At 52.7% G+C, this 17580-nt stretch overlaps 1 protein-coding gene across 1 annotated transcript in view; it reads left to right on the top strand.

Annotated features, from left to right (window-relative positions):
- Positions 1-15847, top strand: part of JAKMIP1 (janus kinase and microtubule interacting protein 1) — a 148515-nt gene extending 132668 nt beyond the window's left edge. The window contains exons 17-21 of the mRNA XM_065914058.1: positions 3612-3680; positions 5074-5151; positions 9153-9356; positions 12286-12351; positions 15797-15847. Of these exons, the coding sequence (XP_065770130.1) occupies positions 3612-3680; positions 5074-5151; positions 9153-9356; positions 12286-12351; positions 15797-15847 (468 nt within the window). The remainder of the gene's footprint in view (positions 1-3611; positions 3681-5073; positions 5152-9152; positions 9357-12285; positions 12352-15796) is intronic.
- The last annotated feature ends 1733 nt before the right edge of the window (positions 15848-17580 follow it).

Here is a 17580-nt window from a genome sequence, read left to right as displayed (position 1 = left end):
GTCCAAGATCAGGGGTGTTGCCTTGCGACCCACTGCCCATCACCACACAGAGGCTGAGCAGAGAACACAGGATGTCTGGGGGCATACAAGCAATCACAAGTCACTTCTCTTGTCCCACAAGGTCAAAATCAGTCAAAGATGGAAGTTTTTAAAAATCCGGGCTCTCACTGGTAACAACAGATTGGAGAATGTGGCTTAGGTCACAGGCAAGTTTTCTAGTAGTAGGCCCAGAATTAAGGCCTTGGGACCCTTCTCTAAAAGGAGGGTTGGGTCCTAGAGGAGGAAGTTCCCCACCCCTGGGCTCTGGGACCAGAGTCCTGCACTGGTGGGCAAAGTGCCAACTGGGGTGGGGGTGTGCACTGGCCCGTGAGAGGCCCCCTCCCTGTGCCCCGCGGGCTGTCTTACTTCTCCTTTAGGGTTTGGGGGCAGCAGGTGCCCTGTCCCCACACCTCTTCCTCCTGGAGGGTGGCACAGCCCTGAACTTCCAAGTTCTCGCCCACGGTGAGGCCCCATAGACATCTGGTGGGACTCTGATATGAAATCCATGCCCTCACATGCCCGGGTGCCCTGGGCCAGCACTTTCTGTCCTCACTTTACTCCCCTGGTGGCTGGAAAGGACCTGTCAAGTTTTTCTGTGTGTGTGACTAATGTGCGTGGGCTTCCCTGGGCTCAGCTGGTAAAGAATCCGCCTGCAATGCAGGAGACCCCGGTTCGATTCCTGGGTCAGGGAGATCCCCTGGAAAAGGGATAGGCTACTCACTTCAGTATTTTGGGCCTTCCCTGATGGCTCAGACAGTAAAGAATCTGCCTGCAATGTGGGAGACCTGGGTTCAATCCCTGGGTTGGGAAGATCCCCAGGAGGAGAGCATGGCAACTCACTCCAGTGTTCTTGCCTGGAGAATCCCCATGGACAGAGGAGCCTGGCGGGCTGCAGTCCATGGGGTCAGAAAGAGTTGGACATGACTGAGCAACTAAGTACAGCACAGCTAATGTACAAAGCAAATTTAAAAAAATTTTTTAATGCATAATGTGCATAGCAAATCTTTTTTCTTAGCAATAAGAAAAAAAAACTGGACATCATGTTCTATAAAAGCAAAGAGCAGCTTGTTGTAATGCTTCGAAACTGAACTTTTTTTCCATTTTGGTTTATTCATTTTATGACTGCTTGCCTTAGGATAGTACAAATAAAGTTTTTTTCATTCCTTGTCAAAAGTATGTTTCCCAGTTTCTAAGACACTGCACATCCGCTCAGCCTAGTCTAAGGAAGGAAATGGTGCGTTGGGCACCTGCTCCCGTGGCTGCCTCTGTAGCCACTCTTGGGGGCCCAGCTAACGTGAACTCTAGTGGGAGGCCCTGTGGGTGCAGCTTTATCTAGGCTTATTCCTGCTATGGAGCCAGCACGCGCCTACAGACCTCCACAGCCCCGTATCCCCCTTCCTTCAGGAAGTGACTATCAGGGGCTTGCTTCAGGCCAGGCCCCGTGCTGGGTGAGGAAACTTAATAGAGCACACCCCATGTGGCAGGACAAGGAAAGAAGCAATCTGTCAGCTGAGTGCTGTGCTGGGATCCGTGGAAGGCCTCGGACCCCACAAACTCAGGAAGCAGGGCAGGCTTCCTGGAGGAAAGAAATAAAGAAAGTGAAGTCGCTCAGTCGTGTCCGACTCCTTGCGACCCCATGGACTGTAGCCCACCAGGCTTCTCTGTCCATGGAATTTTCCAGGCAAGAGTACTGGAGTGGGTTGCCATATCCTTCTCCAGGGGGTCTTCCTGATCCAGGGGTTGAAGCCAGGTCTCCCGCATTGTGGGCAAATTACCGTCTGAACCACCAGGGAAGCCTTCCTGGAGGAAGCGACACCTAACACAGGTCCACAGGCTGAGTAAGTGTTAGTTCTATAAAGACCCGGGCGGAGGCTGGGGATGGGAGAAGTGGTGATGTTCCGGGCAGAGAGAGGAGGTGGGCAGAGGCCCTGAGGTGAGGGAAGGCGGGGCTGTTCCCCCAGCGTTGTCAGGAGTGCTAGGCTCTCTTGGTGGGCTTTCAGTGGGAGCAGGGAAGGTCCACAAGTAGATGCTAAGTGTTTCTGAGGGAAGGCACTGGCCGAAGGGGATTTGGGGTTAGACGTGACCTTGGGGGCTGCGAGGGGACCTGCCTTGGGTGGTGGCAATAGAGAGTGGTGGGCGGGGTTTTGAAACCAAGAGGAGGTAGAACCAACAACGGGAAGTGAAGGGGGAGGAGCTATGCCTGCTCTCAGCTTTCCCTTCCGGGGTCAAGGTGAAGAGCTATGGCTGCTTCAGTTCCCTTCCGGGGTCAAGGTGAGGTGGAGTTCTTCCCTATAGAGGGGGCCCAGTGAGCCCTTTGCCAGGGGCTGGAGGCGTCGGACTGTGGGAGGAGTGTCTGGACTAAAGGGGGCATTTCAGAGACATTTCAAAGAGGGAGAACCCATAAGGGAGGTGAGAACCCCCGGAGGAGGACCCCACGAGGAGAGAGAGGATGACCACGGACAGGGGCTCTGAGGGCCCCGAGAGTCGAGGAGGGGCGGCCATGGCCCGAGGAAGAGGACAAGGGGCCTGGGAGGGGCCCAGCTGCTTGGCCGGCAGGCCCCACGGCAGGGAGGGCATCTCTTGGCCTTAGCAACGAGGAGACAAGAGGTCTGCGGCGTCGGGATGGGGAAAGTCCACAGGCGAGCGGCAGGCAGGCCCATGGCAAGGAGGTCGTCTGTAGACTTTAGCAACAAGAAGGTGAACATTCATACATGATGTCAAAGCCGACCCTCCTGGACACCCTAAAACATCCCCCGCAGCGTGTCACGCAGTTACCTGGGCCTCCCCCCGCCTCTCAGGTGGGCTCCTCGTAAAGTGACACCTGCGTGCCCACACCTAAAGGGCAGCTGCGTGTGCCCACTCACCGCCCGCCCAGACCTGAGAACGGGCAGACACACCCCCATCGCCAGCCCACGCAGGTGCCCCGGTCGGTACTCTCAGGCCATCACAGCCTGCCTGGCCAGACCCCTCTTCATTCCTGCACCCCACAGTGCCCCTGGCTGTTCAGACTTGCCCCAGGTAGCTGCAGGGGGCGGCTGTGGGGGCGCAGACCTGCAGGCAGGGTTCAAAATCCCCGCTTCTCACCTGTGTGACCTTAGACAAGTGACTTAATTCAGCTGCCGTGTCCTCACCTGCAACATGGAGTGACGCTGCCTCCTCCAGCGGGTGGTCGTGAGGGGGCTGGATGAGGTCCCAGACGGGAAGCCGCCAGTACACGGCACAGTAGAACCCAGGGAGGCCCGCCCGCCCACCTGGGGGGCTCTCAGGGCACACACTCCCAACCTTCCACGTGCATCCACTGTGCATACCCACCACCTCCTCTACACACAGGCTTACCTGGGCACACACCTCACACCCACCTTCACGTACATATGCACACATGTGTACCCATGGCTTCTGAGCAAACATCTGTTGAAGCTGAAACATCTGTGCAGGCTGTGAAATTCCATTTTGAGGACCACCGTGGGACATGTGGGGGGACCCCTCTGGGCCAGGAGCCTCCTCGAGGAGGGCGGCCCCACGACGGGCACTGGTTCTCACCAGCTGCGCCCTGTGTCCCTGCTGTTTTCCAGTGGCTGAAGCAAATAGAGGGAACGGAGGCAGCCCTGACCCAGAAGATGCTAGACCTGGAGAAGGAGAAGGTAAAGGCCATACTCCAACCCCAGGAGGGAGGGGATTGACAGAGCGCAGATAACTTGCTTCCCGGGAAGGATTTACGTGTGTTTTATAATGATTTGCATGCATTTCTAAATTTTGCTTTTGCTCTCATCCCTATCCTGTGTGGTCATCATCCATTCACTCAGTTATTCACTTGATACGTATTTTTGAAGCCTCTGTGATCCTGGAAACTATGACAGGATTAGGCGTTCAGTAATGAATAGCAGGGCCCCTACGTTGAGGGTCTAGCCTGAAAGCCCACGGGGACATGTGCGTGGGAGCCGACAGGCGCAGTGCAGCATTAGAACCTTAGGAGAGGCAGGTCGGTGATATGGAAGCAAATGGACCAGGGGCTCCCAAGACACAGAGAAGGGACTCCAGTGTTCGCTTGCTCCTTCCTGGACATGAGTTTGGGAGAGACACACTGGACCTCCGTTTCCTCATGGCTAACGGGGTTTTCTATCTCCACCTTGATGAGCTGGAGGGATGAGAGATGCTGGACGCATAGCCCATTTTCACATAGTGCTTGGCACCTGTGGGCACCTGATAAACAGTGATGGTGGCTATTCACCAGGGGCCCTGGGCGTAGAGCAGGGTCTGTCATACCCAGCCTGGGGATGTTGGAGAAGGCTGCCCAGAAGAGGTGGTTCTTGAGCTTTCAAAGACCAATTTCCCCAGGTAGAAGTGAGGGGAAGAAGGAAGAGACTGAGGCCTGGAAGCAGCGTGTGGCATGGGAAGAGCCCTGGGCTGAATCCCCAGGCCTGGGTGTCTAGTCCACATCCATCACTGGTGAACTGTGGCACCTAGAACAAGGCACTGGTCCTCTCTGGCCCTCTGTTTCCTCCTCTACAAAACCAAGTGGCTGCAACAGCTGAGCTCTAAAACCAAGTGGCTGCAATAGCTGAGCTCTAACCCTGAAACCTTCCAGTTAGTAACAGGAAGATATTGGGGTTCTGAAAATCTCATGCCTGGGGGGATGGAGAGTGGGGAGGACATGTCCATCAGGAAGAGTACCTAGGAGGTGGGTGATGCTGCTGGTAGGGGGAGAAAGAGTCACATCAGAGAACTATTGAGATGGTCTTCAGAAGGATTCTTGCAACCCGGGCTTGGGAACCAGGCCAGGCACCCAAGAGGAAGAAAGCTGGGGGGAGTGGGGAGAGGCTTGATGAAGGTTCCTGGGCTCAGAAGGCTCCTGCTGGAGATTCACACAGGAGCGAGCAGGGCAGACCTGACACCCTTTCTCACCTGAGCACCTGGTGGGTCCCCACCTTGGTGGGACTGTCACTCTCCAGCGAGTGTGGGTAGGCTGGCTCTGAAGAGCTGCCAGGTGATGGGTTCTTGTGCTGATCTTGACCTTGGGCACCTCCTCTTTTTCAGGACCTGTTCAGCAGGCAGAAGGGCTACCTGGAGGAGGAGTTGGACTACAGGAAGCAAGCCCTAGACCAGGCTTACCTGGTAGGACCGGAAGTGGGTTGGATGTTATGGTTCTTTAGACTCAGCAGTACAGGCTGCTCTCCCTTGGGGGCTGATGGTGAATCTGGGGTCCATGAAGTGCTGCGTGGGTGAGATTCCAGTGCCACCTCCACGTTTTGACTGGTTTCAACCCAAATGACTGTACAGATAAATGGTCACTTTTTCCAAGTCAGTCATGATTTTTCCAAAATATTTACTTAGCTTGATCATTTTCTCTGGGCATACTTGTTCACTTCTGGGCTTCCCTGGTGGCTCAGACAGTAAAGAATCCACTTGCAATGTGGGAGACCTGGGTTTGATCCCTGGGTTGGGAAGATCCCCTGGAGGAGGGCATGGCAACCCACTCCAGTATTCTTGCTTGGAGAATCCCCATGGCCAGAGAAGCCTGGCGGGCTGCAATCCTCCGGGTCACAAAGAGTTGGACACCACTGAGTGACTCAGCACACACACTCCGTTCTAGTAATCATTTGAGATGAAGGAAAATAAACTTTCTGCTTATTAATATTTTTATTAATATTTATTTACATGCTTAAAGCCCAGAGCAAGTTTTCCCATAAGTAGCAAAAAGAGACAGTCACAAAGAAGTTCCACAGAGGTGGAACTTCCCAGGCAGTTCAGTGGTTAAGACTCGCACTGCAGGGGCATGGGTTCGATCCCTGGTTGGGGAACTAAGATCCTACATGCTGCATGGCATGGCAAAAGTATTTTTTTAAAGAAGGAACACAGAGGTAAAGCAGCGAGTGGAGGGCAGGTGATCATCAGAAAAAGAATTATTTGTCATGAGGTTCTGTGCAACATCAAGCCTGGGTCACAGAATCAGTTGTGGGCTTCCAGATGATGAATGTAAGGAGGGACCATGCTCAGGTTCATAGGTCATATGGCTTTGAGGGGGCATTTCCTGGATGTCCCCTCGATCAGAGGGAACTTTGAGTTCAAGGCTGCTTTTTCAGGAAGAAGCTGTGAGTAGCAACATCTGGAGCAAGACTTTGCCCAGATCATTTGTGGCTTTCCACCTAACAAATGCAGAATTAACAACTAAACATTAACTTGCAATCCCCATTTGCATGAAGACAGAGAGCAGGAGGCTGGACTTAGCACAGGCGGGACATTCTGGACGTGAAGGCTGGTCCACCTCCCCGTGAGCCTTGACCCTTCATGTCCAGGCTCCGAGGCTTGAACCCCTAGGGCAGGGAGCTACAGATGGAGAAGGTCTGGAGGGTTTGAGCCTCATCACGACAAGACGTTTTCCTCTTGATTGTCATTTTTGGGCATACAATGTTGTAATGGTGGTCACGGTTACTAAAGAATGAGAACATGTTCATTCTTTTCTTCCTCTCTTTCACTTTTTTGGGTTTTCCTTGATTCTATCTAGTCTCCATCCTTTTGCAAATACCCTTTCTTCATGATACACCATCTTTGTCCTCCCCTGGGCTTCCCCAGTAAGTTCTGAGGAATACAATTTCAGGGGATAACGTGGAAACCTGTGGCCAAAAAAAGAGGGAGAGTAATTTTGTTGACCTCTGGCTCCTTAATATGCTTAAGGATGGGCTCAGACTTCAAGAGGAACAGAGGAAGTCATATGTCAAGTTCACTGGTTCTCGGGCCCTCTTCTCAAGGGACATCTTCCAAGGCTGGTGTTCCCCAGAACACTCTGGGAAACTCAGTGTTTGCCCGTGGCGGTCTAAGTGCCGTGTACAGAAAGGCCCTACCCGAGTCCTGGTTCTGTAGAGGAGACCCCTGGGCAGGCTGATCCTGTTGCTGGAAGAAGCAACATTCTTACCCAAAGAACATTCCAGGAACTTCTCTGGTGGTCTAGCGGTTAAGACTTCGCCTTCTAATGCAGGGGGTGTGGGTTCTGTAGGGGATGTGGATTCTATGGGGGGTGTGGGTTCTGTAGGGGGTGTGGGTTCTATGAGGGGTGTGGGTTCTGTAGGGAGTGTGGGTTCTATGGGGTTGTGGGTTCTGTGTGGGGTGTGGGTTCTGTGTGGGGTGTGGGTTCTGTAGGGAGTGTGGGTTCTGTGTGGGGTGTGGGTTCTGTAGGGGGTGTGGGTTCTGTAGGGAGTGTGGGTTCTATGGGGTTGTGGGTTCTGTGTGGAGTGTGGGTTCTGTGTGGGGTGTGGGTTCTGTAGGGAGTGTGGGTTCTGTGTGGGGTGTGGGTTCTGTAGGGAGTGTGGGTTCTGTGTGGGGTGTGGGTTCTGTAGGGAGTGTGGGTTCTATGAGGGGCGTGGGTTCTGTAGGGAGTGTGGGTTCTATGGGGTTGTGGGTTCTGTAGGGAGTGTGGGTTCTGTGTGGGGTGTGGGTTCTGTAGGGAGTGTGGGTTCTGTGTAGGGTGTGGGTTCTGTAGGGGGTGTGGGTTCTATGGGGTTGTGGGTTCTGTAGGGGGTGTGGGTTCTGTAGGGGGTGTGGGTTCTATGGGGTTGTGGGTTCTATGGGGGGTGTGGGTTCTGTAGGGGATGTGGGTTCTGTAGGGGGTGTGGATTCTGTGTGGGGTGTGGGTTCTGTAGGGGGTGTGGGTTCTATGGGTGGGGTGTGGGTTTTATCCCTGGTCAGGGGGCTAAGATGCCATATGCCTCAAGACCAGAAAACCAGAACATAAACCACAGGGGCAAAATTATAACAAATTCAATAAAGACTTTAAAAATGATCCACATCAAAAAAAAAAAAAAAAAAAGGAAAAAGACTATTCCAAAGCCTCACGTGGAATTTCAGGCACATGTTGAGGTTGGAGCTATGATCAGTGTGAGGCTGACCTGAGGAGTCAGGAAGTAGAATGCTCCCGAGGGTGGCAGGGCCATGTGCCCAGGCAGAAGCGAGGACATCAGGTGCCAGACGCACACCTGTGTTGTTTTGTCATCGTGCAGAGTAAGATGGCACAGGGCCACAGTGGAGCTTCTGGAATTGGATGGTGAGATCCTGGCTGGAAACTGGCCACTTGGGGGCCTCCTAGGAGTTCGGCTGCTGAAGGGGGCAGCCGGCAGGCACAGGCAAGCTCCCACTCCATGGGGACCCCTTGGCTATGTCAGTGGACACATTCCCACCTTCTCGTTTCCTGGGGTGACCGCTGGAATCGGGAGAGGGGAAGCCAGTGCCTGTTGGCTAAAATTGATCTGGTGGGCCTGGAATTCCCTTGCGGAGTTAATACAGCTGTGCTGAAGCAGGGGGCTACAGGAGCAGATGGCCACAGGCGCGGAGCGCTACCTGTGTTGACCCCCTGCTTCATACCACCTCCTGTCTCTTCCTGGCAGTTTCCATTGTTGGTTGATTCCAGTTGTTGGTTGATAATATCTTGGGAAAAGAAGAGGTTATTCCTAGCAAGGGATTCAGGTGGGGACTTAGAGAAGGAAATACTTCTTTCTCTCTTTCATCCCTAGATATTCCTATAAGGTAACTGTATTTAAGTGTCTCACCGTGAAGTTGAAAAGAAATAACTTCCTCTCAGGATGAAAACTCTGAGCTTTCACAAAGATCCCCTTTATTGGCTGCTAATCTCTCATGTGCTTTGCTAACCAAGGGAGCCTTGCTTTTTGCGGGGAGGAGGGAGCAATGAGGACATTGCCCCCAGTCGCTTTTCTAATGAGCCAGCTGAACTGCCAAGTGCCTGCAATTTGGGACGCATTTTCCCACGCTACTCTAGATAAAAGGAGAGATTTGTTTCCCAAGCTGGAGACAGTAAATTGGAAGCCAAGGATAAAAATAAAGATGAGTCCAATCAAACCTCTTTTTGAATCAGATATTTTAAGGAGAGATTATGACTATTTTTTCTTTATATGTAGAGAGCAGGGCATCTTGATTGAATAGAGTAAGACACGTTCTCAAAACTGTGTGCAGTGGGCTGGAAGGGGCTCCCTCACCCCACCCCACTCTGCTCGGCCCCCACGCGGCCCAAGATCCCCCGCTCAGCCTCGCTCAGCTGCAGTGTCCTGGGGTTTCCTGTCCCCGCCACCTTGTGACCTCCCACTGTCTGTGTCATGTGGGTCGCTCAGAAAATCCAGGAGCTGGAGGCCACGCTGTACGACGCGCTGCAACAGGAGCCGGGGCGGAGGGCCAGCGAGGCGCTGAGTGAGGGCCAGCGGGAGGACCTGCAGGCCGCCGTGGAGAAGCTGCGCCGGCAGATCCTGCGGCAGAGCCGGGAGTTCGACAGTCAGATCCTGCGGGAGCGCATGGAGCTGCTACAGCAGGCCCAGCAGGTAGGGAGGGGCCGGCGGGGGGAGGGGCCGGCAGGGAAGGGGCGGGGCCGGCAGGGGTAGAGGCTCAGTTGGTAGGGAGACGAGCCAACAGGTAGGGGTGGGGCAGGCAGGTAGGGGGAGGGGCACCTGGCAGGTAGGAGTAGGCACCCTGCCGGGTACCCTGTCCACCATTCCCACTTCTCCACCCCTCCTGCCCGCTGTCGGCACACTGACACCTCTGAGGGCCCATTGGCTGGAGAGCTGGCCATAAAGCAGGTTTCCGTGAAGTGGAGGTGTCTTCCCGTGGACACTCTCGTAGCCCGGCGAACCCTCAGTGATGAAGGGGGGTTGCTTATGGGCACACTATACTGCCCACTATTTCGAATCATACATTTGAACAAAGTCCCCACCCTGCCAAATGGTAACACAAACCAAAGCGAGGCGTCCCCGCTTCCTCCAGCATCCATCTTCTGTTTAAACTCGGGTTCTTGTAACCAGGGGCGCCGGCTGGCCGGTTTACTTTGGGGCTGTATTTTGTGACCACGACTGCTTTGAGGACTGGACCTGGAAGCTGTACCACTTGTTACCTCTGAACACCTAATGCTTTCCTCAGTGTGTGCGGCATCCTGTGTGAGCTTCGTGTGCTGCTAGGCACACGGGGGCCAGGTTCCCAGAACCTGTGGTGCTGATGGAGCTGAGGCGGCCCCAGGGTCTGGCAGTCTTTGGAGGCTCACTGCTTTAGATCTCTTACCCCATGGCACTCCTGCGGGTGGGACGATTACCTCTGTTTCCCTGAAGTGAAAGCTGAGACTCAAGAAGGTTAACTGATGTGCCTGAAGGCCCTACAGCTCATAAGGAATCTTGCCAGTGAGGACGGATAACCAGTGGGAGTCGATGGCACCCAAGGAGAGGGAGACAGAATTGGAGGAAGTGTTGCAGGAAGGGGGACCCCTTCCAGGGCCCGAAACTGGGCTCTTGTCTAACACTCGGAAATGAATTGTCCGAGGAGACACATGTTGACAAAGCAAGAGATTTTATTGGGAAAGGGCACCCGGGTGGAGAGCAGGAGGGTAAGGGAACCCAGGAGAACTGCTCTGCCGCGTGGCTCGCAGTCTTGGGTTTTATGGTGATGGGATTCATTTCCGGGTGGTCTTTGGCCAATCATTCTAATTCAGAGTCTTTCCTGGTGGCGCATGCATCGCTCAGCCAAGGTGGATGCTAGTGAGAGGGATTCTGGGAAGTGGACAGACACGCGGTGCCTCCTTTTGACCTTTCCCGAACTCTTCTGGTTGGTGGTGGCTTTTTAGTTCCGTATTCCTTATCAGGATCTCCTGTCATAAAACAACTCATGCAAATGGTTACTATGGTGCCTGGCCAGGGTGGGCGGTTTCAGTCAGTGTGCTTCCCCTAACAGAAGGAGCCGGTGAAGTGCCTTCTGTCCGAGGCAGCAGAGGCCCCGGTTAGGACTAAGAAGCGAGGATTCCCATTGCATGTGAAAAAGGGATGCGGGGGACCCTGATGGACCACAAACCCCTCGAGGTCCAATGCCTCTATTGAGCCATACTTGCTGAGTGGGCACAGGGCCCACTGAGTCATACCTGTTGAGTGGGCACATGTGCCCACAGTGGTGATTCTCAGAGTGGGGTCTCCAGACCAGCAGCATTCCCATCACCTGGGAATCTGTGGGGAACACAGCTTCTCAGGCCCCACCCTGGAACTGATGAGTCGACAACCCTGAGGCAGGGCCCCGGGGATCCACAGGGCCTCCAGGTAATGCTGATCTGAGCTTAGGAATCTGGGCAGAAGGTTTCTCCAGGCCTGAGGATGGGTCTACATGCTTAATTCGGGCTGATGTGAATCGCCTGGCCTTCAGTCTGACAGCCTTCTCCCAAGGAATGAGGTGTCCATCTGCATTCAGGACTGGTGATTCTAGCAGCTGTCCAGGCATATCAACCCTCTCAGGTGATGAAGCGCTATTGGACACAAGACAAACTGGGAAAGGTCATACCTGCCAAGACTCCTGGTGAGGTGCTGCCTGGAACTGGAAGGAGCAGATTGATAAACCGCTGAGGGTGGGTGTGCAGCCCAGGGAGCATTCGGCAGGTGCAGAGCCAGGCAGGTGGCCCGCTCTCCCTGTTGGCTCAGGACTGATGAGTTCTCAAGACTCTGGACTTTCATTGCTAAAACCAGGAATGTCCCAGGCTCACGGGGACAGTTTGTCATCCTTAAACCTTCTAAGAACCTGGGTGGATGCTGCAGCCATGCCCCCCATCAACACTCATCTCCTCTGCCCTAGCTCCCAGGCTCCAACTAAATAAATCTTGGACATGTCATTTGGTGCTGCTTCAAATCCATGAGCTTTATTGACCTGCCCAAAAGGCACCTCCGAGTCTTGGTCTGATCTTGATGTTTATGTTTTCTAAAGATCCTGCCTTAAGAGTGCAGTCTGTTTCCATGCATTTCAAGAACAGGCAAAAATCTACTTTTAGTGAGAGAGGTCAGAATAGAGTTGCATGTGGGCCTGAGGGAGCTTCCTGAGTGCTGAAGGGGCCCTTGGTCTTGATTTAGGGGGTGGAGAGACAAGCCTGTCCATGTATAAGAGTTAGTCGAGTTACCCACTTAGTGTTTGTATGTTAAGCTGCTTACTGTTGTTGTTGTTCAGTTGCTAAGTTGTGTCTGACTCTTTGCGACCCCATGGACTGCAGCATGCCCAGCTTCCCTGTCCTCCACTCTCTCTCAGAGTTTGCTCAAACTCATGTCCATTGAGTCAGTGATGCTATCTAACCATCTCATCCTCTGCTGCCCCCTTCTCCTTTTGCCTTCAATCATTCCTGGCATCAGGGTCTTTTCCAATGAGTCGCTGCTTCACGCTACACCAGATAAACGATAAAGAGTAAGATTTGAACCTGGAAAATTTACTTTTTCTGATACAGAACTTAATGTGTTGCAGAGAGTCCGAGAACTGGAGGATAAGCTGGAGATCCAGAAGCGACACCTGAAAGAACTGGAGGAAAAGGTAGGTGGTGTGAACTCACACCAGCCGCTGGCTTCTTTCCATGAACCACTCACATGGAATATTCTCTTCTGTCAGTTTCATGAAACCTAAATAACAGGCTCTGTTCAGCCCTCTCTTCTCTGCCCGTGTCCCCCATACTGGCAGTCCGAGAAATAAGTGCTTTACTAGGGAAGAAAGTCTGAACCCCTCTGACACTACCTCACTGGGAAGGGCAAGGGGACCTTCTTCATGAGCCATAAGACATGGGGTTCATTACCCTTAAATGACATTTATGCCCAGAACCAGTGAGTGTTCTTCCCTTCAGGGACGTCTCTTCCTTCCAGCAGGAAGTGAGGCTGGTGCCCAGTCTCACTGGCCCCTATGGTTGTCACCACTTTACGGGTGAGGACACTTGAGCCTGAGAAAGATTCAAACACTTGTCCACAATCCCACAGCTGGGGGGGGGGATAACCCAGATCTCCAGGGATTCCACAGTCACCCCACCAGTGCCCCCACCACACATTGCTGGTCCAGACAGATAAATGAGTCCATATACGTGGCATCTTTGTCAAGGCACTCACCACTTCCTGTTCATCTGCCCAGTGGCCAGGACTTCCTTGAGTTCAGGGACCAGCTTTTATTTATCTCTTTATCCAAGACAGTTCTTGCATGAAATAGGACATCATCAAATGTTTGCAGGATAAGTAATAGATGAGTAGAAAACCCAGGCTTCCTTGGTAGCTCAGGCAGTAAAGAATCTGCCTGCAATATGGGAGACCTGGGTTTGATCCCTGGGTTGTCAGGAAAATCCCCTGGAGAAGGGAATGGCTACCCACTCCAGTATTCTTGCCTGGGAAGTTCCATGGACAGAGAGCCTGGCAGGCTACAGCCCATGGGGTCGCAAAGAGGCAGATACGACTGAGCGACTAATACACACACACAAACACACTCACACAGAAAATCCACAATTGCATATTTTATGTTGTAGAGCTAACTCGTGTTTGGGAATAGGTGATGGACTCTGACACCAACTTGGGGTGGGGGGTGTGTACTAGGAACAACGTGCCACAGAAAAGCTTGAGGGGTGATGTGCTGCCACCGTGGAAAACGAGATGGAGAAAGGCTATTTCTGGGCTTCAGGTTTCTGAGGCTGATCTTTGGAGAGAGGAAGCATGACTCATTCCAGAGTAGGGCCAAAGTCACGAAAGCCATCAGAGGGCAGATTCAGGGCTGTCTGCAAATGGGATGACAGCTCACCCTTTCTAGAAGGAATCAAACACAATGACCCAAAGAGATGGAGCAGCTCTTCAGATGCTACACCAGCTTTCCCTCCTAAAAGTCAGCTTTTACACAGATTAACTCACCTTCCTAGTGTCTTCCCTCCCACACCTGGAGCCCCGGAGCCTCCCAGCCTGCACAACCGACAGTGTCCTCACGGGGGCAGCAGAGGGTAATGGCTGGAGGATCTGGGCCCGCTAGGAATTTGGTTTAAGCAGACCCCTAGAGTTCCCTAGAGTCCCTTGTGGCTCAGCTGGTAAAGAATCCATCTGCAATATGGGAGACCTGAGTTTGATCCCTGGGTTTGGAAGATCCCCTGAAAAAGGTAAAGGCTACCCACTCCAGTATTCTGGCCTGGAGAATTCCATGCACTGTAGTCCATGGGGTCGCAAAGAGTCGGACACAACTGAGCGACTTTCACTTTCACTGGAGTCCCCATAGGGCTTCCCTGCAGCTCAGCTGTAAAGAATCTGCCTGCAATGCAGGAGACTCGAGTTTGATCCCTGGGTCTGGAAGATTCCCTGGATGAGGGCATGGCGACCCATTCTGGTATTCTTACCAGGAGAATCCCCATGGACAGAGGAGCCTGGCGGCTATGGCTCACAGAGTTGAACAGAGTCGGACATGACTGAGGCAACTAAGCCGCAGCAGAGTCCCCATCAGACAGCTGCTCACCACTCCCCCCACTCCCCACACACAACTTCTGAGATTATTTTGAGCAGCCAGTGAAAGCAAAAGTGTTAGTCATTCAGTCGTGTCCAATGGACTCTAGCCCACCAGGCTCCTCTGTCCATGGGGATTCTCCTGGTAAGAATACCAGAGTGGGTTGCCATGCCCTCCTCCAGGGAATCTCCCTAACCTAAGGATCGAGCCAGAATCTCCTGCATTGCAGGCAGATTCTTTTCCACTAGAGCCACCTGGGAAGCCCTAATGATAAGTAGAAGTGAAATTATCAGCTTCTCAGTCTGTCGGACTCTTTGTGACCCCACGGACTGGAGCAGCCCAGGGGGTCTCAAGGATACTTCAAGGACTTCCCCACGGACACTGTTGGCCTGGGCTGGTGGAAAAATAACTCCAACCACCGTGGTCAGCGGTCAGGAACTCTTTCCCCGCCACATGCCACAGGGTGGTCTTGGCCAGGACCTTGCCATCCTCAGTTCTGTTTCCCCATGTAGAAAACCAAGAGCTGGGTGAATCTAAATGTCCCTTCTAGCTTTAACTTTAGTGATGCTAAAGTGTGTTTAAAACTTGTTGGCTGTCTGGATGTTTATTTTTTCAGTAACAATTTAGGGGAGCTATTACCTTGAGATTTGGGGGAAAAAAACAATGAATTATTTTCAAACACCTCAGATAATATTCAGACACGTTTCTCCTAACCTAATCTCCAAAAAGAATCACTATCCATTCTTTTTGAATAAGTCAAGTCATAAATAAGCTAAGGAAGATTTCTACTTTCAAACTGACCTGAACAATTTTTCAATCCTTTAGGGCCACTTTTTTTCCTGATATTTTTTTTCTTTTTAAAGCAGAAAAACCAATGGCATAAAAGATTTTAAACAATGAATCTCTTGGGAGAGTGGGCCCTGGCAGGAATGGGGGAGGGGGGAGGGTTCTTTTTGTCTTCTGATGGGACTGGGTGACCTGGGACCTGGGTGGAATCTTCCTTGATCTTTGTATGCATGTCATGCCCAGCCTTTGATGGGACCATCAACCATGACCATCAGAGGGTTCTTCCTGGATATATACTATCCTGCCACATTCTTCAAGAAGGCCACACCCCAGCACCAAAAATTCCTGATCCGGGAATGTCAGTCCACTCCCTTATTCTTGCCTGGAGAATCCCATAGACAGAGGAGCCTGGCAAGCTGCACAGTCCACGGGGTCACAAAGAGTCAGCAATGACTGAGCGACTAACACTTTCACTACAATGTACATCTCCCCCGTCTGTGTTAGCCAGATGTTTGCGGACTGTGTGGGGATAACCCACCCTGGGCGAGGAATCCCACAGAACGGGTTTCTCAGGTGGAAGCAGCTTCTAAAGCCCACTGACTTCCTGTGTCTCTTTGCAAACCCAACCCCAGTGCCCTAGTTCTTGTGAAATGCTGTCATTGAGTTCCATACTACATATCTTACATCTTTCTTTCTTTTCTTCCCCCCCTCCTCATTTTCTTTTGGTCTTATTTTATAGTTTTTGTTCCTTTTTTTGTTTTTCTCACTAGCATTCATTCTGTGGCCTTGATGACTTCAGTGAGCCAAGAACTCGGGTTGGTATCCTTTCATTTTCACTCATATTTTCTAAAAAGGAGATTTCCTCCCAGCTCTGACTGTAACATTCCTTTAGGCAACATGGAAGGTGGCCTTGTGATAGATTGCTCAAGGTCAGGCCCACTGGGCTAGAGACATCCGGGGCCGCTGGCACATTCCACCCCGGAGGGAGATTGGGGAGTTCTCAGTGAATGAGGTTGGACAGTGGAGACCTGATTGTCGCCATATTGTTATTTCATCTTGAAAAGGTGGTTATGGTTTTATCCAAAGGTCCTCAATGTTTTGGCCTTGGTTTTTGGTTCTCTCTATTGCCTGTGAACCAGTAAATTCACCGTACGGCCCACTATAGGCTCTCTATTTCCTGTGGGCCAGTAAATTCACCAAAGAGTTAGCTTGTGAGGTCAGGGGTCCTCAGGAGTCTATGGCCTGCATACAAAATGCCCAGGAAGCCTGTGTAAAGATCCCAAGCCCCTTGCCTCTCCCCCTGCCCTGACCCTTGACCCCAGATCTGGTTTTGATGCCATCCCAGCAGCTGGTCCTTCTCTAATCATTGGACCCTGCCTGTTCTGAGTGCCCACCACGAACTGGGGACTGCCAAGAGCCCTAGAATCTAGAGTTCTGCCCCCCGAGTCCAGCCCAGGTGAGGGCCCTGTGAGCTCCGGGGATTCCCACAGCGCACCAGCTGCCTGGACCCGCAGACTGAGCTCAGACCCTGTGTCCCTGCCCGATGCCCACCCTTTGCACCCGAGGACCTTTCCTTGGGTCCTCTGTGCCCCAGCCCTAGGACCGCACTTGGCACGTGGCTGATGTTCATTCAGTGCTTGTGTGGCAAGTAAAGGAAAGACTCCGGGTCTCATCAGACCAGAGTGGGGGGTCACTAAGCAGGCTGGGGCGGGTGCAGGAGGACAGGCCACCTGAACCCCGTTTCCTCCTTTCCTGGATTGTCAGGGAAAGTCCCTCAGTGGGCTCAGCTGGAAGGTTCAGGACAGTGGTGGGGACAGGCGAGGGCAGATAAGCAGGGACTTCTCTAGCCATTCTAACCCTGGATTCTTTTGTCATTTCCAATTATTTTTTAATTTTCCAGGATAGAAAAAAAGCTTATGGAATAAATTGAGTCCTATGGCAACCCCGACCCCACTCGAACCAAAATTCAACAGCAAAACAAGCTATTCCAAGCCCAGAGACTGAAACCAGAACTTGTGGATACTTGATGACAGTCCAAAGGGGAGGCATTTAGGATCTACGGCTGGGTCCTGGCTGGGTCGGGCTTAGGAGCTCTGCAGGGACCAAGGGGAATTTGTCAAGCTCAGGGCCACATCTGAGTCCCCGCTGTGGCACCTTCAAGAGCCCGAGGGGCAGAGACCCGAATACCAGGAAACTAAGTGCAATTACTAGAAACTGGTTGATTGGAGAGCCGCTGCACTGTCTGGGGACAGACCCGCTTCCTTGTCCCCACACGGCATGCCTCCCCAGCCGTGGTGTGTGTGCCCGACTAGACACTGACTGTATACATAGTCTCCATGAACTGTGCCCTGTGAATCCCAGAGTCTGTCAGCCAGAGTGACTCGAAAATGTCCCTGTGATCTGAACGCAAAGTCAAGACCCGGTCACCAAAGCCCTCCAGGTCCATGTGCAGCTGGATTCAGCAGCTGGAGGCCAGAGAGAGACAGCTGGAGCCTCACCCACTGTGGACAGTGGATGCCAGGA

Source organism: Muntiacus reevesi, chromosome 22 (genome assembly GCF_963930625.1).
Source record: "Muntiacus reevesi chromosome 22, mMunRee1.1, whole genome shotgun sequence".
Classification (NCBI taxonomy): domain Eukaryota; kingdom Metazoa; phylum Chordata; class Mammalia; order Artiodactyla; family Cervidae; genus Muntiacus; species Muntiacus reevesi.
Note: the sequence above shows the minus strand (reverse complement) of the source record. Positions and strands in the feature narration are given on the sequence as shown.